Source organism: Anolis carolinensis, chromosome 2 (assembly GCF_035594765.1).
Source record: "Anolis carolinensis isolate JA03-04 chromosome 2, rAnoCar3.1.pri, whole genome shotgun sequence".
Classification (NCBI taxonomy): domain Eukaryota; kingdom Metazoa; phylum Chordata; class Lepidosauria; order Squamata; family Dactyloidae; genus Anolis; species Anolis carolinensis.
Window position 1 is genome coordinate 206,212,427 of NC_085842.1, and position 17,754 is coordinate 206,230,180.

Below are 17,754 nucleotides of genomic sequence, written 5' to 3' on the forward strand. Positions count from 1 at the left end.
CCACACCTTCCTTTTCATCTTTGCCCTCTGTCTAGCTCAGTGGTTCTCAACCTGTGGGTCTCCAGGCATTTTGGCCTACATCTTCCAGAAATCCCAGCCAGTTTACCAGCTGTTAGGATTTCTGGGAGTTGAAGGCCAAAACATCTGGGGACACATAGGTTGAGAACCACTGCTAGCTGGAAGATTCTTAGCAGCATTAGTATTTGTAGAATGGTAAAGGAGGGCTGAGGAAACAGTCATATATGTTCAGTTGCAGCAGTATGTCTGCAGTAAATAATGAAATGAAGCTTGAGCTTGGAAAGAATGGAATTCTGCTCTAACCAATTTTAGAGTGTGTTTATACTGTAGAATTAATGCAGTGTACCATGGCTCAATGCTGTGGAATCATGGGAGTTAGTTTTACAAGGTCTTTAATTTTCTCTGCTGATGTCTCACCAAACTACAGCTCCCACTGTAGCTTTGTGTCCCTGCCTACAACAAGCAAGGTGAACAGCAGCTACCTCCTGGCCTAGTTGCTTTATTTCACATGTGCATATTATTACTTTTGGATAAAAAGTATGACACTGCTCTTCTTTTGATTTTGATACAGGAACTATTCTCTTCAGGTTATTTCTGCCCTCGTACCAAATTTTCTCTTAAGGAAGTATTGCCCAGGAGATCATTTATGTTTTTAAGTGGGCTATACGTGTTGAAGATTGTAATCCTGAGTAGCTCTAATAATTGCTAATGTTTGTTCTAGTATATTTCTTATTAATAGTTAGAATGGAGTGGAAGAATTGAATCTGGGTTCAGAAAAGGCCATACAGTCCCATCACTGGGTCTGGGTTTCTTAATTAGATCTAAAAGTGAGCCAGTTGCCTCTTTCCCTGCCTTGGGGAGCCAACTAACTCAGAGAAATTTATTGTTAAAGACTAAAGGACACTGTGTAAGATAAGCCTTTCCCTTTGATGGGCTGAGCTACCTGTCAAAATACTAGCTAGTTATTCCAGATTGATCTGTTACTGGCTGTTGTTCTGTGCTTAATTTTCAAAATGGCGGATTCTGGTGCTTAGTTTTTGCCTGGAGGCCACGGCCGTGGGAAATATTCACTCTCCAGGTGATTAAATACACATTTTGGACAAGAAAAGCACATTGCTAAGACAGATTATGATACATTTGATGAGATCCCTGGTGCTGAACATGGATTCCAACACTGTGTGATGTTGTGTGTGTGTGTGTGTGTGTGTGTGTATTTATAAAAGGTATTTCTGTAGCAAGTTGCATCGTGGACCAAATCAGCAGAGACCGCACGGTCAGAAAACACAACCTGAATTGTCATTGGTGTTGACCTTTTGATAAAATGCATGAACTCACCTTCACTGCATGTATGTTTTGCTCCGGACTGAGAAGTCTGAAACAGCAATTTGCTGAACCAAGCTTTGATGCAGAAAGAAAGTCCCTGGCAAGGAGATGAAAATATGCCAGGAAAATCAGGTGAACACAAAAAGAATTGGTTTCCAGTGAATTGTAGTCATATTCCTCCCAACCTTACCCCATCAGCTGTTGTTGGCTTTTAAAGTACGTACTATGGTTCATTCTTCAATAGCAGTTCCCTCCAGGGCTCGTAGCTTTCGCCTCATGAAAGTTTCCTTTTACTTGCTAGGATACAACAGCAAAGTCTTCAAGATTTTGTTATCCCTCCTTGAGAAATAATTCTTGCCACCTTTCTTTTTTAAATCCATGGTAATTTAGTTCAGTGATTTCTAAATTACAGTCTCCATGTGTTTTGGATTACAACTCCCAGGAACCTCAGCTGCTTTGGCAGGGATTCTGGGAGTCTAAAACATCTGGAAGTCTAGAGCAGGCATCCTCAAACTGCGGCCCTCCAGCTGTTTTGGCCTCCAGCTCCCAGAAGTCCTTGCCTGCTTATTCAATGGCCAGGAATTCTGAGAGTTGGAGGCCAAACAGCTGGAGGGCTGCAGTTTGAGGACACCTGGAGTAGAGGTAAACACTGTAGGTAGTTTGATGCAGCTTTGAGCAGAACTAGTTCACCAAATTTCTGTAGTCTGGGCACATTTTTTTCAGAATTAAAATTAACTTCATTCTTACCGATACGCAGCTTCTGTTAGATCATAAAAGTATAGTTTGTAAAGTGAAGTCTGCATTCATCACATTAATCTGAGCATCGGATTTGCTTATATTTTGCTTAGAAAGAGACAATCTCAAAGCACACTCCTGCAGAGGCAAACAGGTAGCCTTCTCTGAAGGCAGATGATTTTGCTGAATCTCCACATCAGGAGTGATTAAATTATCAAAACACACAATACAAAGGATGCAGCAGAATAAAGACTGATGAGTAAAAGCAGGAGCAAGGCACTAAATCATGGCCAAACAGAACAGTTGCATCCTTCACTGCCAGGTGTTTGGGGCTTACAGGAAATTTTAATCCGTTTGTCTAGGGTGACTTAGCCTGCCTTCTGATTATTGCTATAGCCTGATCTCCTTAATAGCTTACTGATTGAAGAAGGGGTTGTTTTGACAAACTGATTGTTTGTCTCATATGCTTGGTACAAAATGTACCATTCATGAATATCCACAGAATGTACCCATTCATACTCACAGAAACAGTTCATGGCTATATTGTTCTTTCGTGGTGTTTTGTTGCTGAAGAAAATGTCTTTATGAATGTTTTTAAAAAGTAAAACTGAATAGAGGTCTTGAAAGATCATATATTATCTTCATATTGTAAAGTTCTAAACAAAATAATGGCAGAAAATTTGGAATGTTACCTTGATTAGTATCGTAGAGAAACTTTTGTGATATTGGTGCAGCTCAACCAAAGGTAGTAGATGTGTGGAGAGCTCAAATCTACAGTCAGCTACTTATTTCAATTAGAGTATGATTTAGTACCACTGGTTTCATTTATTCACATCCAGTTGAGTATATCATCTCTAGGCATTTTCTAGGTCCTCCAGTTTGACTCTATGGTATTATCAAGCAAAAAAGTCTTCATTTTAATTGGTTTTGCTATTATCCACTGTTTAGCGTATTCAGGTCAAGTCAAGGAACATATCCCACATGTACACAGGGGTCCTACTGTATTATGAATTGACAATATGAATGTCTGGCTTAATTCCCACTCCAATTGTCTCCCTTGGTTGTTATGTGTCTTTAAGTCATGTCTACCTTAGCAGTGACCCTAAGGCAGTGGTTCCCAACTTTGGGCCTCCAGGCGTTTTGGACTTCAGTTTCCACAGTTCCTAACAGCTAGTAAGCTGGCTGGGACTTCTGGGAGTTGTGAAGTCCAAAGAACCTGGAGGCCCAAAGGTTGGGGACCACTGCCCTAAGGTGAACCTAGCATGTGGTTTTCTCAGCCAGATTTCTTCAGAGGGAGTTTGTCTTTGCCTACCTCTGAGATTGAGAGAATATGACTTGCCCAATGTCACCTAGCATGTTTCCTTAGCTGAACGAGGATTTGAACCCTGGTCTTCCAGTATCCTCGTCTAGCACTCAACCCAGTATACATGCTGACTCTCTGGTCTTCCCTTTATTTCTTATATTTGTAAACAGTTGTCCTTCAGTGTGGAAAAATGTTTGTTCCCCAGCACAAAATGTTTATATTTAGAGACAAGAGTGCAGTGGGGACAGATCAGTGACACCAGTTCAGCTGGCCCTAATACCAAGAACTAAATTCAGTTTAGTTGTGTTTGTGGCACTGGAAAGACCTTCAGATAGCCAGCATTCATTTCAAGTAGTGCATTTCTCACAGGGATACATTATTCTTCACAATATTGGGTACTTTGCTAATACCTTATATAATAACTAGCTTTGCCCGGCCACGCGTTGCTGTGGCTTATGGGAATCCTTTGTTGGTCAGGTGGAATAGCAGTGAATAGCCTTGCAGTCTCAACGCCTGGCCATTTTCTGGAGTAGCTGGAGCTTTTTGTTGTATGAACGTAGAGGCATGAATGAGGGGTTGTGCTGCCAAGTTTAGTGTTTCTGGGATGTGTAGTTTTCTTGTTTTGTCCTAGGCCGAAATTTCATTGCCCTTTTATATATATAGATTATATATTCTAATGTTCAGGCCAGAACTCTGGCTGTTGATGGTTTTCTTTTTCTGTACTCAAAGACACAATCTATGTTCATCATTCCCAAACTGACAAACACCCAACTTTGGCACAAAGCAGTCAGTTGTGCTTAAGCCAAGAATTGATTTCATTGGCTGGCTGCTCTGAAACTGGTTGCACAGAAGCCTAATTTCCAGCATGCTATCTGCGCTGTCAGTTCTGGTTAAACAAAAGCTCAGTTAACAAGGGTTTTTAAAAACAAACAAAACAGAAAGTGGCTGAATGATCACAGTAAAGAAGCAAGTAGAAACGTGGCCCCAACTTTGAATCTGTGGGCAAAATGTGCAAATCCATTTGTCTTACTTATCCTGATCTATTGGGGTCAGTACTCTTTGGAATCTGTCACAGGGTTGAATCAGGCTAGATTTGTCATGGCACAGTTGATTAGTTGGCTGGTTAATGTATGTCTGTATTTAATTACCCCACATCACTGAGGCGTGTAAAGTTTCCCACGTGCTCACCCCAGAGATGAATGCTTACGTGCCTGCATTATCATCCCAGAAATTGCAGGTTCTTTATGCCCACAGCTTTGCAGAGCTAGTCTTTAGTGTAGAAAGAGGGTTTATTTTTTCCTTGCAAAATTTCAGAAATGTTCATGGACAGGATATATGCTGAAAGGAACACTTGAGTATTGCATTATTTATTCCACTCTGCATCACATGCCTCTGTGGAATTGTTGCTGCTGGGGGCTGCAACAAAGTGCCAGTGGCAACCATTTCAGATAATCATGGGATCATAGGATTGTAGAGCTGGGAGTGACCACATACACCATCTAGTCCAATATACTGCCAATGCTTGAATCTACAGCCAAAGCATTATCAAAAAAAAAAAAGGGGGGGGGGAAGGGGAGCATATCTTGTCCAAGGCACTCTGTAGCACCGGCATGTAAAATTAAACTGGGATTTGCATTATGCCCAATCCAGGCCTCTTGTTTTCACTACATTTCCCGGTTTTCTTGCATCAAAGCATGTACAGTGGGCCTTTGGTATCCACTGTGGTTTGTTTTCAGTGCCCTTCGTGGATACCAAAATCTGCTCAAGTCGCATTATATACATTGGCATAGTAAAACTGTGTGTCTTCTATATAATGAGAAAATCAAGGTTTTCCTTTTGGATTAAAAACATATTTTCAAGAAGGAGGTGGTTGAACCCATGGATGCACAATCTATGGATACCAGGGTGGGGTGAGAACTGTATTTTTTAAAGATATCCAAACCCTATTGTGATTAGTATAAAAGTATGCAAGTATTTAATTACGCATGCATAAGTGAGCTGTGAACACATACTGTTTTTCTTCCATTCTAAAAGCCATTGTTTCTAAGATGAACACTAATTTCAGTACCATTAATATAAGAAGAAAAGCTTTATTTTTACATTAAAAATCACCCACGAATCTAAGACTCACACTTCTAGAGATTTTTATGTGGAAAAAAAGTGTGTGAATTGAAGAAATACAGTACTCCTGAGCTTAACACTTGCTTGCCTGTGTAGTTATCACAGAATTATCACAAGGCGATAATTCAAGAGGTGTTACTAGTTACTTTTTTTCGTGTCAGGAGCAACCAGAGTTGCTTCTGGAGTGAGAGAATTGGCCATCTGCAAGGACGTTGCCCAGGGGATGCCCGGATGTTTTGATGTTTTATCATCCTTGTGGGAGGCTTCCCTCATGCCCCCGCATGGAGCTGGAGCTGAAAGAGGGAGCTCATCTGCGCTCTCCCCGGGTGGGATTCGAACCTGGAGGCTCGAACCCAACCTTCAAGTCATGAGGCTTTTATCCCCTAGTTACTAGTTACTCCTACTAGTTACTGCCACCAACTGAGCATTCAGTAGTAGCTCCAGATCTTGTTTTGCCCTTAGGCTTCCAATATTTGACTGTTAAGAGTTCACACACCTATTCCACAACCAATAGGGCCCCTACTCATCCATGTAATTTTGGCTGGCCTTGAGCAAGTTGTTATCCTCTTTTGCCCTGATACAGAGTCAGGAATCCCTTATGAATGTTCCTATGGTGCTCTTTGAAGAAAGAATGGCAATAAGATGGACACTGGGCGTTGGTTCCAGGATAGCAAAATCCACAGATAGCAAAATCCATGGATACTCAAGTTCATTACATACAGTGGCAAAATGAAATGGTGCCCTTTATTTAAAATGGCAAAATCAAGCTGTTTATTTTTTTGATTGAGGGATTGGAATATGTTCAAGCTGTGGGTGGTTGTGATTCTGTAGATGCATGGGTATGAACAGTAGAATCCTAGATATTTCCACTCAGATGTAAATTCTATTGAGTTCCGTGAATCTGTTTTCCCCAGGTAATGGAGTATAGAATGATAGCCTAAATGTGATTAAGATGCTGGTATGAGTTTTCTGTTTGCCATTTAGTGACCCTTCCCTGTTAATCAGGTTTTATTTGACATTTGAAAAATTTGAATTTCTGAACTTAGATTACCATAATAAGCATGATTCTGTACACACACAAAAGCATTTTCTTCATCAGAATTAAGAGCTCAAAGAATAATATTAATAATCTCAAATCCAGGGCATTATAATGTAATCTTCAAAGAGAGCTTCAAATAGTCTAGGGGAAGCTTTTTGTTCAAACACTCTCTTGATTGCTCTTGCCTCTCTGAATGAATACTCCCTGTGGCCTGGTAATCCCCAAAGCCCAACTCCCAAGTAAGTAGAGCTAACACATGTTATGATTCTTGGTCAGTCTAAGGTGCGTTTGAAAGCTTAGAGCGATAGTAGCAATTACAGCTTTTATAAGGAAAAGTGTCCCAGTTCTGCATCTTAAGTATGGCAGATACTTTGGTATTCTGGTCTAGGCTGAGCTGTCAAAGTCCATCACGTTAGCGCTGCGCTTGTATCTCAGCTTATGAAAGGAGAAGGGTGTTTTGATTTTGCTTTCAGGGAAACCTTTTCCTTTACTATTATTGAATAAACCTGAGACCCAGCACAGGTTAAAATGCTTTTCTGTATTTGTTCTACAGACCAGGGATGAGAATCTTGCAGAAGTTGTGAGGCAAAAATCCCAGCATTCCTTACCACTGTCTATGCTGGCTAGGGATGCTAGCACAACATTTGGAGATCTACACAGTATGATCACCATCCCTGATTTAGACAGTGGTTTTATGCCTGCAGAATTCTTTACCTTAGGGCTTCTATTTGCCTTTGATAGCAGGTTAAGCCTTTCACTTATGTGGACACATCATAGTTAAGATAAGGATTGGATCCGAACCATGAAGATAGAAGTTCAGGTGGCTTTCGAATAAGAATCAGCAGCATTAATTACTATTATGTATACTGGAACTCAATTGACAGACCCAGTCTTTTAAACTTGTACACGCCTATCTATATTTTATAAATGCATTTTATGAATGTTATATGTAAGTTAATTTTTTAACTGATTTATAGTGTATTGTACTGTTTTTATATGTCTGTTTTATTGTAAGCCGCCCTGAGTCCCCTGTTGGGTGAGAAGGGCGGGATATAAATATTGTAATAAATAAATAAATAAATAAATATATGCATTAATTAGGATTAAGCATTTGGTCCTCATCAAATGAGCATGTTCAGGGGACTTTTTGAACACATCTCCAGACTAATGTCTACTTGGAAGAAGATACAAAAAGGGTACCATTGTCTTTTGAGGCACATTCCTCTCAAGCAGATCTTTCCTCAGCAAGCTAAGCCATTTCTCACTGAAAGGCAGGTAAATAACAACCTGTCGCCTTGAGTGCTAAGGTTATTTTCTTTATTTTCTGTCACCTCAAGTGCCAAGCTTATTTTCTTGTATGAATTTATCAATAACCTGTTAAAAATGGATGACTTGAAAACAGGTTGTTGGCAAATATTACAGAGATTTCAAAAGCAACATTCCTGAAATAACCAAAACAACACAAAGTTTGATGCAATTTGATGGAATAGACCTGAAATCATTGAAACATCTGGCAATTTGATGCAAGTCCTTAGAAATATGAAGCACATAGCCCTACTTTTTGTTTTTCCACCATTCCACAAAATTGATTAATTACAAGTTAATATGTTATATGTAGTTTTAAACTATTTTAAAAAGCCATTGCCTCAGTTGTTTTAGCTGGACTAATCAATGCTTCAGGGTACAGTAGTTCAATCCTTTACTTGGTTGTAAGAATTTGGTCATTTTATTATTTTATATTTAAAGTAATGTTAATCATGCATTTCTAATGTTTAATTTTCAAAATACCAGTAACATTGTTAATTTTAAAACTAACATTTCTTGTCATCCATATTCTCTATTTCATGCACAAACATACACTACTTTTCATATATGAATGTTAGGAATGTGGTTGGTTTGGTGATAACAAAAGATACATACTCTTCAGTGACTATGTGGACTATGACCTAAAAAACAGGATTTCATTCCCTGCTCAGTCATGTAAATCCATTGGGTGATCTTGGGAAAATCTGAGAAAGTCTAGAGCAGTGGTGGTCAACCTATGGCTTCCATACCAGAAGGGGCATGAAGAGAGTTGTCCGTTCCGCCCTCGCTTACCCATTAGCCTGCCCCCTTGCTCACTTGCCTGTCACTTGCCCTGCTCCCCCTTGAGTGCCCAATACAACTCCTCCTTTTTTTGGCACCCCGATCTAAAAGGTTCACCATCACTGAGCTAGAATAAAACCCCTCTGAGCAAATCTTACCAAAAAAGCCTCATGCTAGGTTTTCCTTAGTGTTGCTGTAACTTGGAAACTGCTTTAAATCACACAGTAACAATTCATTAATTGGCATTTGGTTGGGTTATTCACCATTTTGTCAGTAAGTGTGGCAAGGGGCAGGTAATGTTGCAGATATTCTACTACAATATTATTTAAGACATTGATCTATTTTTCTCTCTTTTTCCTGCTAATGAGGAAAGTGACATTTCAAAACTTTCCTCAGCTTATGATTTCCACACTATTGTTGCTGTTGCCATTTCGATGTTCAATTTTATCCCACTTTAAATATATCATGTAGCACTCCCCACCCAACTCTGGTCTGTGTAGGTTGCTCTAAGTGGACAAAAATCAACCAATTTATGTTTCTCTTCTGACAGAATTCCAGAGGCAAGATAGCGTGAAGCCCCAGCAGAAAGACATTCAGCTGTATGACACACCTTACGAGCCTGAAGGCAATGGTGTAGAGTCGGATTCTGAAAGTATAGTGAGTCAGCGCTTGCGAGAGAGCAAGTTGCCACAGGACGACGACAGGCCTGCGGATGAATATGACCAGCCGTGGGAGTGGAACAAGGTCAGCCTTCCAGCCTTAGCAGGTAAGGCCCTCCAGAACGAGTCTTGGCAACTCTGGTGTGGTTTTTTTTTTTCATCTTAGGAGAGATATTAAAAGTATTTTTGGAATGTAGCAAAATTATTTTAATGGCTTCTAGCAGCAACAATTGTGATTGAAACTTTTTGCCTTTTCACTACATGTGACTCTGAATACCAGATTGTGAAAATGATCAAGGTCAGCTCAGAACCATGGGGCAGTTGTAACCACATTTTAGACACTGAAATGTGTGTGTTGTCCAGTGCAAGATTCCTGAAGTCAGTTGTTGCACGGAAAGTGGTTCAAGAATCTGTGGGTTAACCTGAAGATTATGGGTATACATGGGAAGCTGTGTGGCATGTCTCACAGCACCCAGGAAACACAAGACAGCATGGCTTAGGGCATTGGTGGAAATTCAATATTGCAAGCACTTTTGCTAGACTACCATTTGCCCCAAGGAATCCAACAGCCAGGTGAATGGATGGTCAGGTCTTACAGATGTTAGTGTCCATGCTAGTAGCTGTTACTGGGTATTTGAACCTTGGGAACTATGGCTGAACCTGGCTAGGAGTGAGAGCTTGAGTACAGTGTCAAGAAGAGAAGATTCTTTTTGCTGTATTTAAGCCAAGCCGAGTCAATCCTGGCCTTCATGCTATCTGCAAATGACACCCCTGTTTGTATATTTGAGAAAGGTTCTAGGACTCGGGCATACCCACACTCCCTATCCTTACCTGCAGTCACTAGATTAGAACCTATTTGCAAGTTCCTATTAGAGATAAATATCATGATGTATCTAGATATGTTCATATCTTTCTTGTGAGCTTACCAGAATTATCTGACTGGCAGAATTTGTAAGGAGGAAGCTGGAGTAGCTGGACCTTGGTCTGATTAAGCAAGTAAATTCTTAGGTTCATGTTGCAGCTGGCTTAATATCTCCCCATACAATTTAGTGGGACTGAAGAGAATCATGATTATCACTTGAACTGAACATATGAATTCCTCTAAGGTTGAGGAAAAGAAGAAACAAATCTGCCTCTTGCTGCTGAACCTGGATTCACTGATGAGGAAGTGAGGCAGTACAAGCAGTAGCTACTCTGAGGACAGATAAATTCAGTGAATTAATATTTTATATGGGATGTCAAGATTTGTATAGAGCTGGAATTCCGTATACATTTGATATTTTACAGAATCCTGAATTCTTTCTCAAAATACTGATTCTATTCTGTATTTATCCTTGTAGCTGCTATTTCAATTTTTTGTGTAATGTAAGGTTCTTGTGACAAGTAACAGCTATAAAATGTGGGTCCTGATTTTCTTTTAACTGAGGTCTATATTACTTTCTGAATATGAACCAGTTTTGCATCTAGATTGATATGGCAGATAGTGTGTTGATTAATACCAGCTGTAAGAGCTCTACGAGAGAGAATCAAGTTGACAGGTGAGCTTTCTGTTCAGCCATTTCTGTAAATATTCTCATAGCTCTAAACATGGCCAGCCACATTTTTTGTAGTAATTCCTGGTCAGTTCAGACCTGCCATTGTCAGACAGGTCTTGAAGTGCACTTCAGAGGCGTTGGGTCTGACAAAGCTAAGGCAGAAAATGAAGATAAAAAGAAAGGGCTGCTATTATGTCAGCAAAAAGAGGTGAGCACTCAATAGGAAATATCAGGTGCAATGGTCCAGGAAAGAGACGATTTGTTTCTGTCAAACATGTTCCAAAGTTATTTTGGCTTTTAATATCCTCATGGTGTTTTCTATTATGTTAAGAGCTGGGCATCAAAGGTTTTGTGGCCACCATTGTTAGTTTTGGGAGGAAAGCGTGCTTGTATGTATATGCCTTCAAGTTGCCTGTCAACTTATGATGAGTCCATTAATTTTTCTTAAGCAGTGAATACTCAGAACTTATTTTGCCAGTTCTTTACTCTGAAATATAGACTATAGTACCTAGTTTTCATTGATGATCCCCCTTCCAACTACAAACCAGGTCTGACCCTGTCTAATTTTCAAGACCATACTGGTGACTCTAGGGTATTTAGGCCTTATGTTTGGAAAACAACACTCAGGGCCCACACTGGATGAAGTTTTTGGGGAGCTGTAGACCATAACAATAACTTTTCCAAATGCTCAAGCTTTTGTGTTTATATAGAGGCAGTTCCCAACTTATGAACAAAATGGGTTCTGTAAGTATGTTCTTAAGTTGAATTTGTAAGTCAGAATGGGTACATTTTTAAAATAAAACTTGAGTTAGTTGTACTGAGGAGGAATAATAATAAATAATAAACTTTATATCCCACCACCATCTCTCCAAAGGGACTCAGGGCAGCTTACAAGGCTCTCCAGGGTGCACATATAACATACAACAGGTAAAAACGATACAAAAGTATAAAACAAGTCACATAAAATTATAACATCCCCGTCAACGCATATAGCATAAAATGAGAATAAGAACAAGGAAGGAGCTTGCTGACAGTCTCCCTCACATTCCTCCTCAGCCAAGGCCCTGGCAACGCCAAGGAAGGCTGGCATTGGTTGTGGAGGAATGCGAAAGAGCCTGTCAGCAAACCCCTTCCTTCTTCCGCAGCCAACACTGGGGGGAGGGGCAAGGGAGGCTGGCTGGAAGCCAAGGCTCCCCAGCCATGAGTGGAGCCTGTTGCCCACTTCCTTCACCAGCTTGGATGTTGGTAACTCCTGCGTACTGCCTGTATTATGTATTTAAAATAGTTGGCTTAGGTGGCTGTTGTGAGAAAGGTGTTTTGCTGCCTGACACTCCTTCAGAGATACCTGCATGCCTAATGGAAGTTGTATTCTTTTCCACTTGGGCACAGTCTCCACAAGGCCATGAACTCAGAGGAACTGTATTGAGCTTCACACAGGGATCTGCGTTACTTAGTACTACAAAGTGGGGTCTACAACATACGAGTGTGGAGAAGAGCAAACCACAGACCACTTACTGCTATGTAACCGGGGCCCTGCCACATGCACGATGGAGGACCTTCTCACAGTGACACCAGAGACACTCCAAGTGGCCAGCTTCTGGTCAAAGGAAATCTAGTATAATGCCAAGTTTTTAACTTTATTTGTGTTTTTAAATACATTACAACTGTGTCTTAGATTTGATTCTGACATGATAAATAAATAAATAAACTTAGTACTGGAAGAAACAGAAGGCTTCCCTTCTTTGACTGAAATTAGACCAGCAAACAAGACAGGCCAGATAATGGGTATCATGGCAAGAGACTAAAACAACCTCCCAGGCCTTGGAAAGTTATTTTTTATTTTTACTACAACTCTTTGAATACCTAAATTAGCCAGGTCACTGGCTGGGAGATTCAAGGTGTTGTAACCTTCTAAAGTAATTTTTCCAAGCTCTGAGGCTGCTCCATCTTGTACCATATCCCTCTGCCATAGGATGTTTGAACTAAGTTTGGACCACTTGAAATCAATCAGTGCTTTTGACTTTCAGTGTCCTTTCTTTGCTCGCAAATGAAAACATAATAACAGACGTTCCACATGCCAATGGATCAGGCACAAGACATGAATTGTTTTCTCAGATCAGCTACTGTATCTTGCTTAGGTGCAGAAAGATGGAAGAGACTGTGGGTGCCATTATTCTCTTGGGTATATTGCCCTTCTGTGGAGAAAACCTTCAGGGAAAACATTGCTCCATTTCCTTTCACTGGAAACAAACCCTATGATTAATCATAACTGTGTAACCGGATGCTGGAATGATTCCTTATCACTAATTGAATTCCTGGCACAAATGCAACGAGACAGTTGCCTGTTGCAAGAAAAAAAGGCTCCCTCACCAGCCTTCTGGCAAAGGATGATATTTTGATGTTATAGTTAATTGAGGATGCAGTTGTTGGTGAGAAACCCATATATTACAAATAGCTCTTCTGCATACCATAATGTACTTTTTACCATATATGAAGCTACAGCTGTGAGGATAATGAGCAATATATATCAACTTTATGCCTTTTATCTCTCTGTGTTAATACTTGTTATTAGTTTTTAACTTAATTGAAAATCCTAATTAGCAGTTCTGTTACACTAAGTATGTACAGAATAGGAAGCAGGTGTCTGACTCTACATGGGATGGGATATTTAATAGGTTTTTTAACTTGTTCATTTTGAAAGGGGAGGAATGTAGCATTAGCATTGTTTATCATTGAAAGAGCCACTTGTTATTTTACTAATTCCTGATAAGTTAATATCCATGACTTTTGATATTACCATTAAAAAAATGGCCCTGATCTCCTAAATCAGGGCTTCTTAATTTTTTCCACTTGTGATCCATTTCCACAGATAAGATATATAGATATAAAAATAGGAATCAAAATAAAAAAATTCCTGATAATAAATCATCATTTGCAAGTCTAGTTGAACAGGCTAATTTTCTTTTTGTGGAGTATAGCTGAAGCATTTTCTGCAAAGTCCACTGTAAACACTGCATGTTACTAACAGCTGCCAAATTTTTCAGGACCTCAGCATTAAGCAAAAGGGACCCCATTTGGGGTCAGAACCCACAGGAAACTTGAGAAATTATATGGCACACAAGCCAGGGAAACTGAATTGTTGCAATCTTGTCAAGTGCCTGGAATTATGTAGAGATAAAGCCTTTTCTGTGATCATGCTACCCAAAGTTGATGTAGCTTGGCTAATATCAACTAGTTAATGTGTGAGTTTATTACCACAGATGGGCTAATTATTTACCATCTTGAAGTTGGCCAGTGATGAGAACTCAAATACAAACATAACTTCAACTACCCAAACTTGACCATTAAAGTTTCCCTCAATGAATGGTGAAATACCAGGTTTCCATGATGAAAGCCAAAATGATGACAAGGAGGCCTAGCAATAAAAGCTTTTTTTCTCCACTAAGAAAAAGTTTCTATTGACTGTCAAGGCTGCAGATTTGCATTTGAGAGCCGCCCACCCCCACTACACACACACAATTTCAGAATGTATTTGCTGGTATAAATTTCATTATAGAAAAACATTTTTTATACAAGTTATGTATTCATCTCACCGAGCAACAGCTTTTTGAAAAAGATCTGCTGCTACCCTGAACTGATGCAGTTCATATTCTAATGCATTATTACCGTACAAGATATACAATAAACATGGTTAAACTCCTTTGAAGTTATTCATTTTGATTGTTTTTCCAGCTTCAGTGAATGCCTAGACTGCTGCTCCTTCCCACACAGGTGTGGTAATTATTTGCAATCTAGACATATTTTTTTGCTTTTGTTTGGAGGTGGTATAGGAAAAACTAAAACAGTGGCACACTTGTCTGTCTGATAACGAAACACCAATATGAATATTTAATGTGTGAATATTTTTCAATAGCAAAACGTCTTCAGCTGGAAGGCAAATTCATGTGCTATTGAAAAAAATATTTGTGAATTGTAAATAACAAAATATGTGAAACCCCTTGGCCTTGGGATTATACTTTGTTTTTTAATATACTTATACATGTAAAATTAATAATGTATTTTTAGTGTTCATGGTTCTTACAATTCTAATAACCAAATCATGGGCAGCCAGGAATTGCATTGACAAGGTGGGGGAGTTGGGTAGGGTCTGTGGCATTTCCAGACTGGAACCATAGTACTCATATCCTGGCTTGTAGCCAAGACTGTATTCTTATCTGACTCTCTAGTACTGCATCAATTGCTTCATCCCATCTGAGGAAGCATGGAACAAAGGAGCAGGGATGAAATTTTCTTATATCATAAACTGTACTTATACTTTACTTCAGCCTATTTAAAATAGATAATTTGTGAGCAAGCATTCATTTAAAACAATTTGGTAACTCCTGAAAGGGGCTATCATTCTGTTTTGAAACTCTTGCTTTTTATAGCATAATCTCTGATTTAGTCCCTTGCATTTTTTATAATCAATACTGGTTTAGATAGAACAAGGATGTACGGCCTTTTGTGGTTCTCTTGAAAGTGGAACAATAAACCCATTAGTTTTAAAAGTTCACCCATTTAGGAAAATGGTTCAGCACTTTGGAGAACTCCTTTAAGGTCTGGATTGGAGGCCTGGGTGGATTCCCCACCTTCAGTGAACAACCTGCTGCAACTGGACTCTCAGACATGAACAAGAACACTCACTCTGAATGTTGATAAATGTGTAAACATCAGTAAATATATTTGTAGCTGTGATCAGTTGTTTAAATCAGTAGAAAAAATATATAAGTGTGTATGAGTTTGTGAATGAATGTATATATACCTAATTCCTTTACTCGGGAGCAGAGGAGAAATAATGATATGGATTTTCAGACTTTTCTCCCTCTTCCTTAAATCTAAACGGAAAAATCAATGAACATGTATTTTCTCTCTTAACTAGGGATATGTTAACATAGGGTTTTGCCATAGCAAAGTGATGTTCTTAAAATGAAATACATATTTATATTCTGTTGCTTGGAAGACATATTTGAGATCTTTAGATATATAAAAAGCTTATCTTCTTTGTTTCAATAGGTGCCTATTATATTTGTATCTCATTTAGCAATACTTAGAACAGCTTATATGCAGTACTTAATGCCATCTGGGTGTTATTTGGTTTATTTCTTTCGACTGTTTAGGAAATACAGTTAATTATTCTTTATCTGGAATTCCAAAAACAAAATACTCTGAAATCACCCACATGAGTGGCTAAGATACCTTTGCTCTCCAATGATTCAATGTACACAAAGTTTGTTTTAGGCACATTATTTTTAAAATATTATATAAAATTATCTTCAGGCTATGTATGTAAGACATATATGAACCATAAAGGATTTTCATATTTAGACTTGTGTCCCATCTTAGAGTTATCTCATTATGTACATAAGCAAATTGCAAAATCTGAAAATATCAGAAATTCAAATGAAAAACAATTTGATACTGAATACGTTTAGGATTTCTGAAAACTTGATCAGTTTTGCTTACTGAAATCCTATGCTGTGTTGAAGCAGTATACAATAGGCCTATGGTACAGTTTGATTCCAGGATCCCCTTCTGATATCAGAATCCATAGATATCCTGGCAAAATCAATGTTTGCTTGTGGGAGCTTTTTTTAGTGGGAGGGAAATATTCTCAAGCCATAAGTAGCACAATCATTGTTCCCAAAGTTTTGTGCACATTAACCGTAAGAAAGCTCTGACTGTTTCACAGATATTTAAATTAATCCAGGGCCAGAATCCTTTTGATTATCCAAAACTAGAGTTAAAACCATTGTATCAACTGTTGAATTGTGAGGCAACATATAGGTAAACCCAGTTGCTCCAGTAGGTCTACTCTAGTCATGACTAACTACAAGGTGTTGGTCTACACCTTTTGTGAGCTGACTATATTTACTTTGACAGACAAGTATCTATCTGATTTGTCTCTGCTTGATTCAGTGTTTCATTTTGTCTCTTTCTGATTGACTTCCACAGGGGAGACGTACCTCTGCATTGGGTAAGACTGGAGTATTTGTTAGAATCCGCTACTGCAGAGAAGGTTTTATGTAGTATCTCCACATGAGCCGCTGTTTCAGGCATGCCCCCTTTTATTTAGAAGACACATTCAGAAAAATGACTGCTGCAGAAACACAGCAGGCTGAACTTTTAGGCACTCTGAAAATAAGTGCTCATATAGCATAAAGAGTCAAGTGTGCTCCCAGTTTTTAATCTAGAAAAAAGTATAACACAACTATCAAAAGTTTTATGAAGAGTGCTTATCTTATATTTAATGGACATAATTCTTTAGTAAAGAAATATGGTATTAATACTGTCTTTTTTAAAGATTTAAATCTGTATTTGTAGTTTAAACGTAATTCCCAGTATAGCTATTAACATGAGAGTTAAGTCTCATTGAACATAATGGTAATTAGTATTACTTGGCAGTAAGGAAGCATAGGATTGTACTGTTAAATGTGCTATTTTCACACCTTCTTTGCATCCAGTTAGCCAAGGTAATTTGTTTTACTTCCCACAATATTAAATAATTGCTTGCCACTTTTAATTAGTTGCACGTTGTTGTAATGATTTAGGTTCTGACAGTTCTGTTTGGTTGTCTGATTTGTCTCAGTACAAATATTCTTTTAAGGGATTATATACATGTCTTCCACAAAGACAGACAACATTAAAGTTATTGCTATTAAATAGAATCAATAAATGAGGCATAATTAAATTTTATGAAGCATTTGAATCGGTTAATTCTTTCCAGCACCCTTGCTTTGTGATTATGATATTGCAAGCCTTTGAACATTTTCATTTACATGAATCATTTTGTGTAATGATACCTTTCATACACTACTATTTAAGGATCAACCCAGACAAGACTACCTGCATTCTGTAGGATGCACTGTAGAAAACTGTCATACATTTATTTATATTTTT

At 38.7% G+C, this 17,754-nt stretch overlaps 1 protein-coding gene across 1 annotated transcript in view; it reads left to right on the forward strand.

The window, feature by feature from the left end:
- The window catches only part of shb (SH2 domain containing adaptor protein B), a 197,059-nt gene that overhangs the window by 120,345 nt on the left and 58,960 nt on the right, over window positions 1-17,754 (forward strand). Inside the window, exon 3 of the mRNA XM_062971580.1 lies at window positions 9,175-9,390. Coding sequence (XP_062827650.1) covers window positions 9,175-9,390 — 216 coding nt within the window. The remainder of the gene's footprint in view (window positions 1-9,174; window positions 9,391-17,754) is intronic.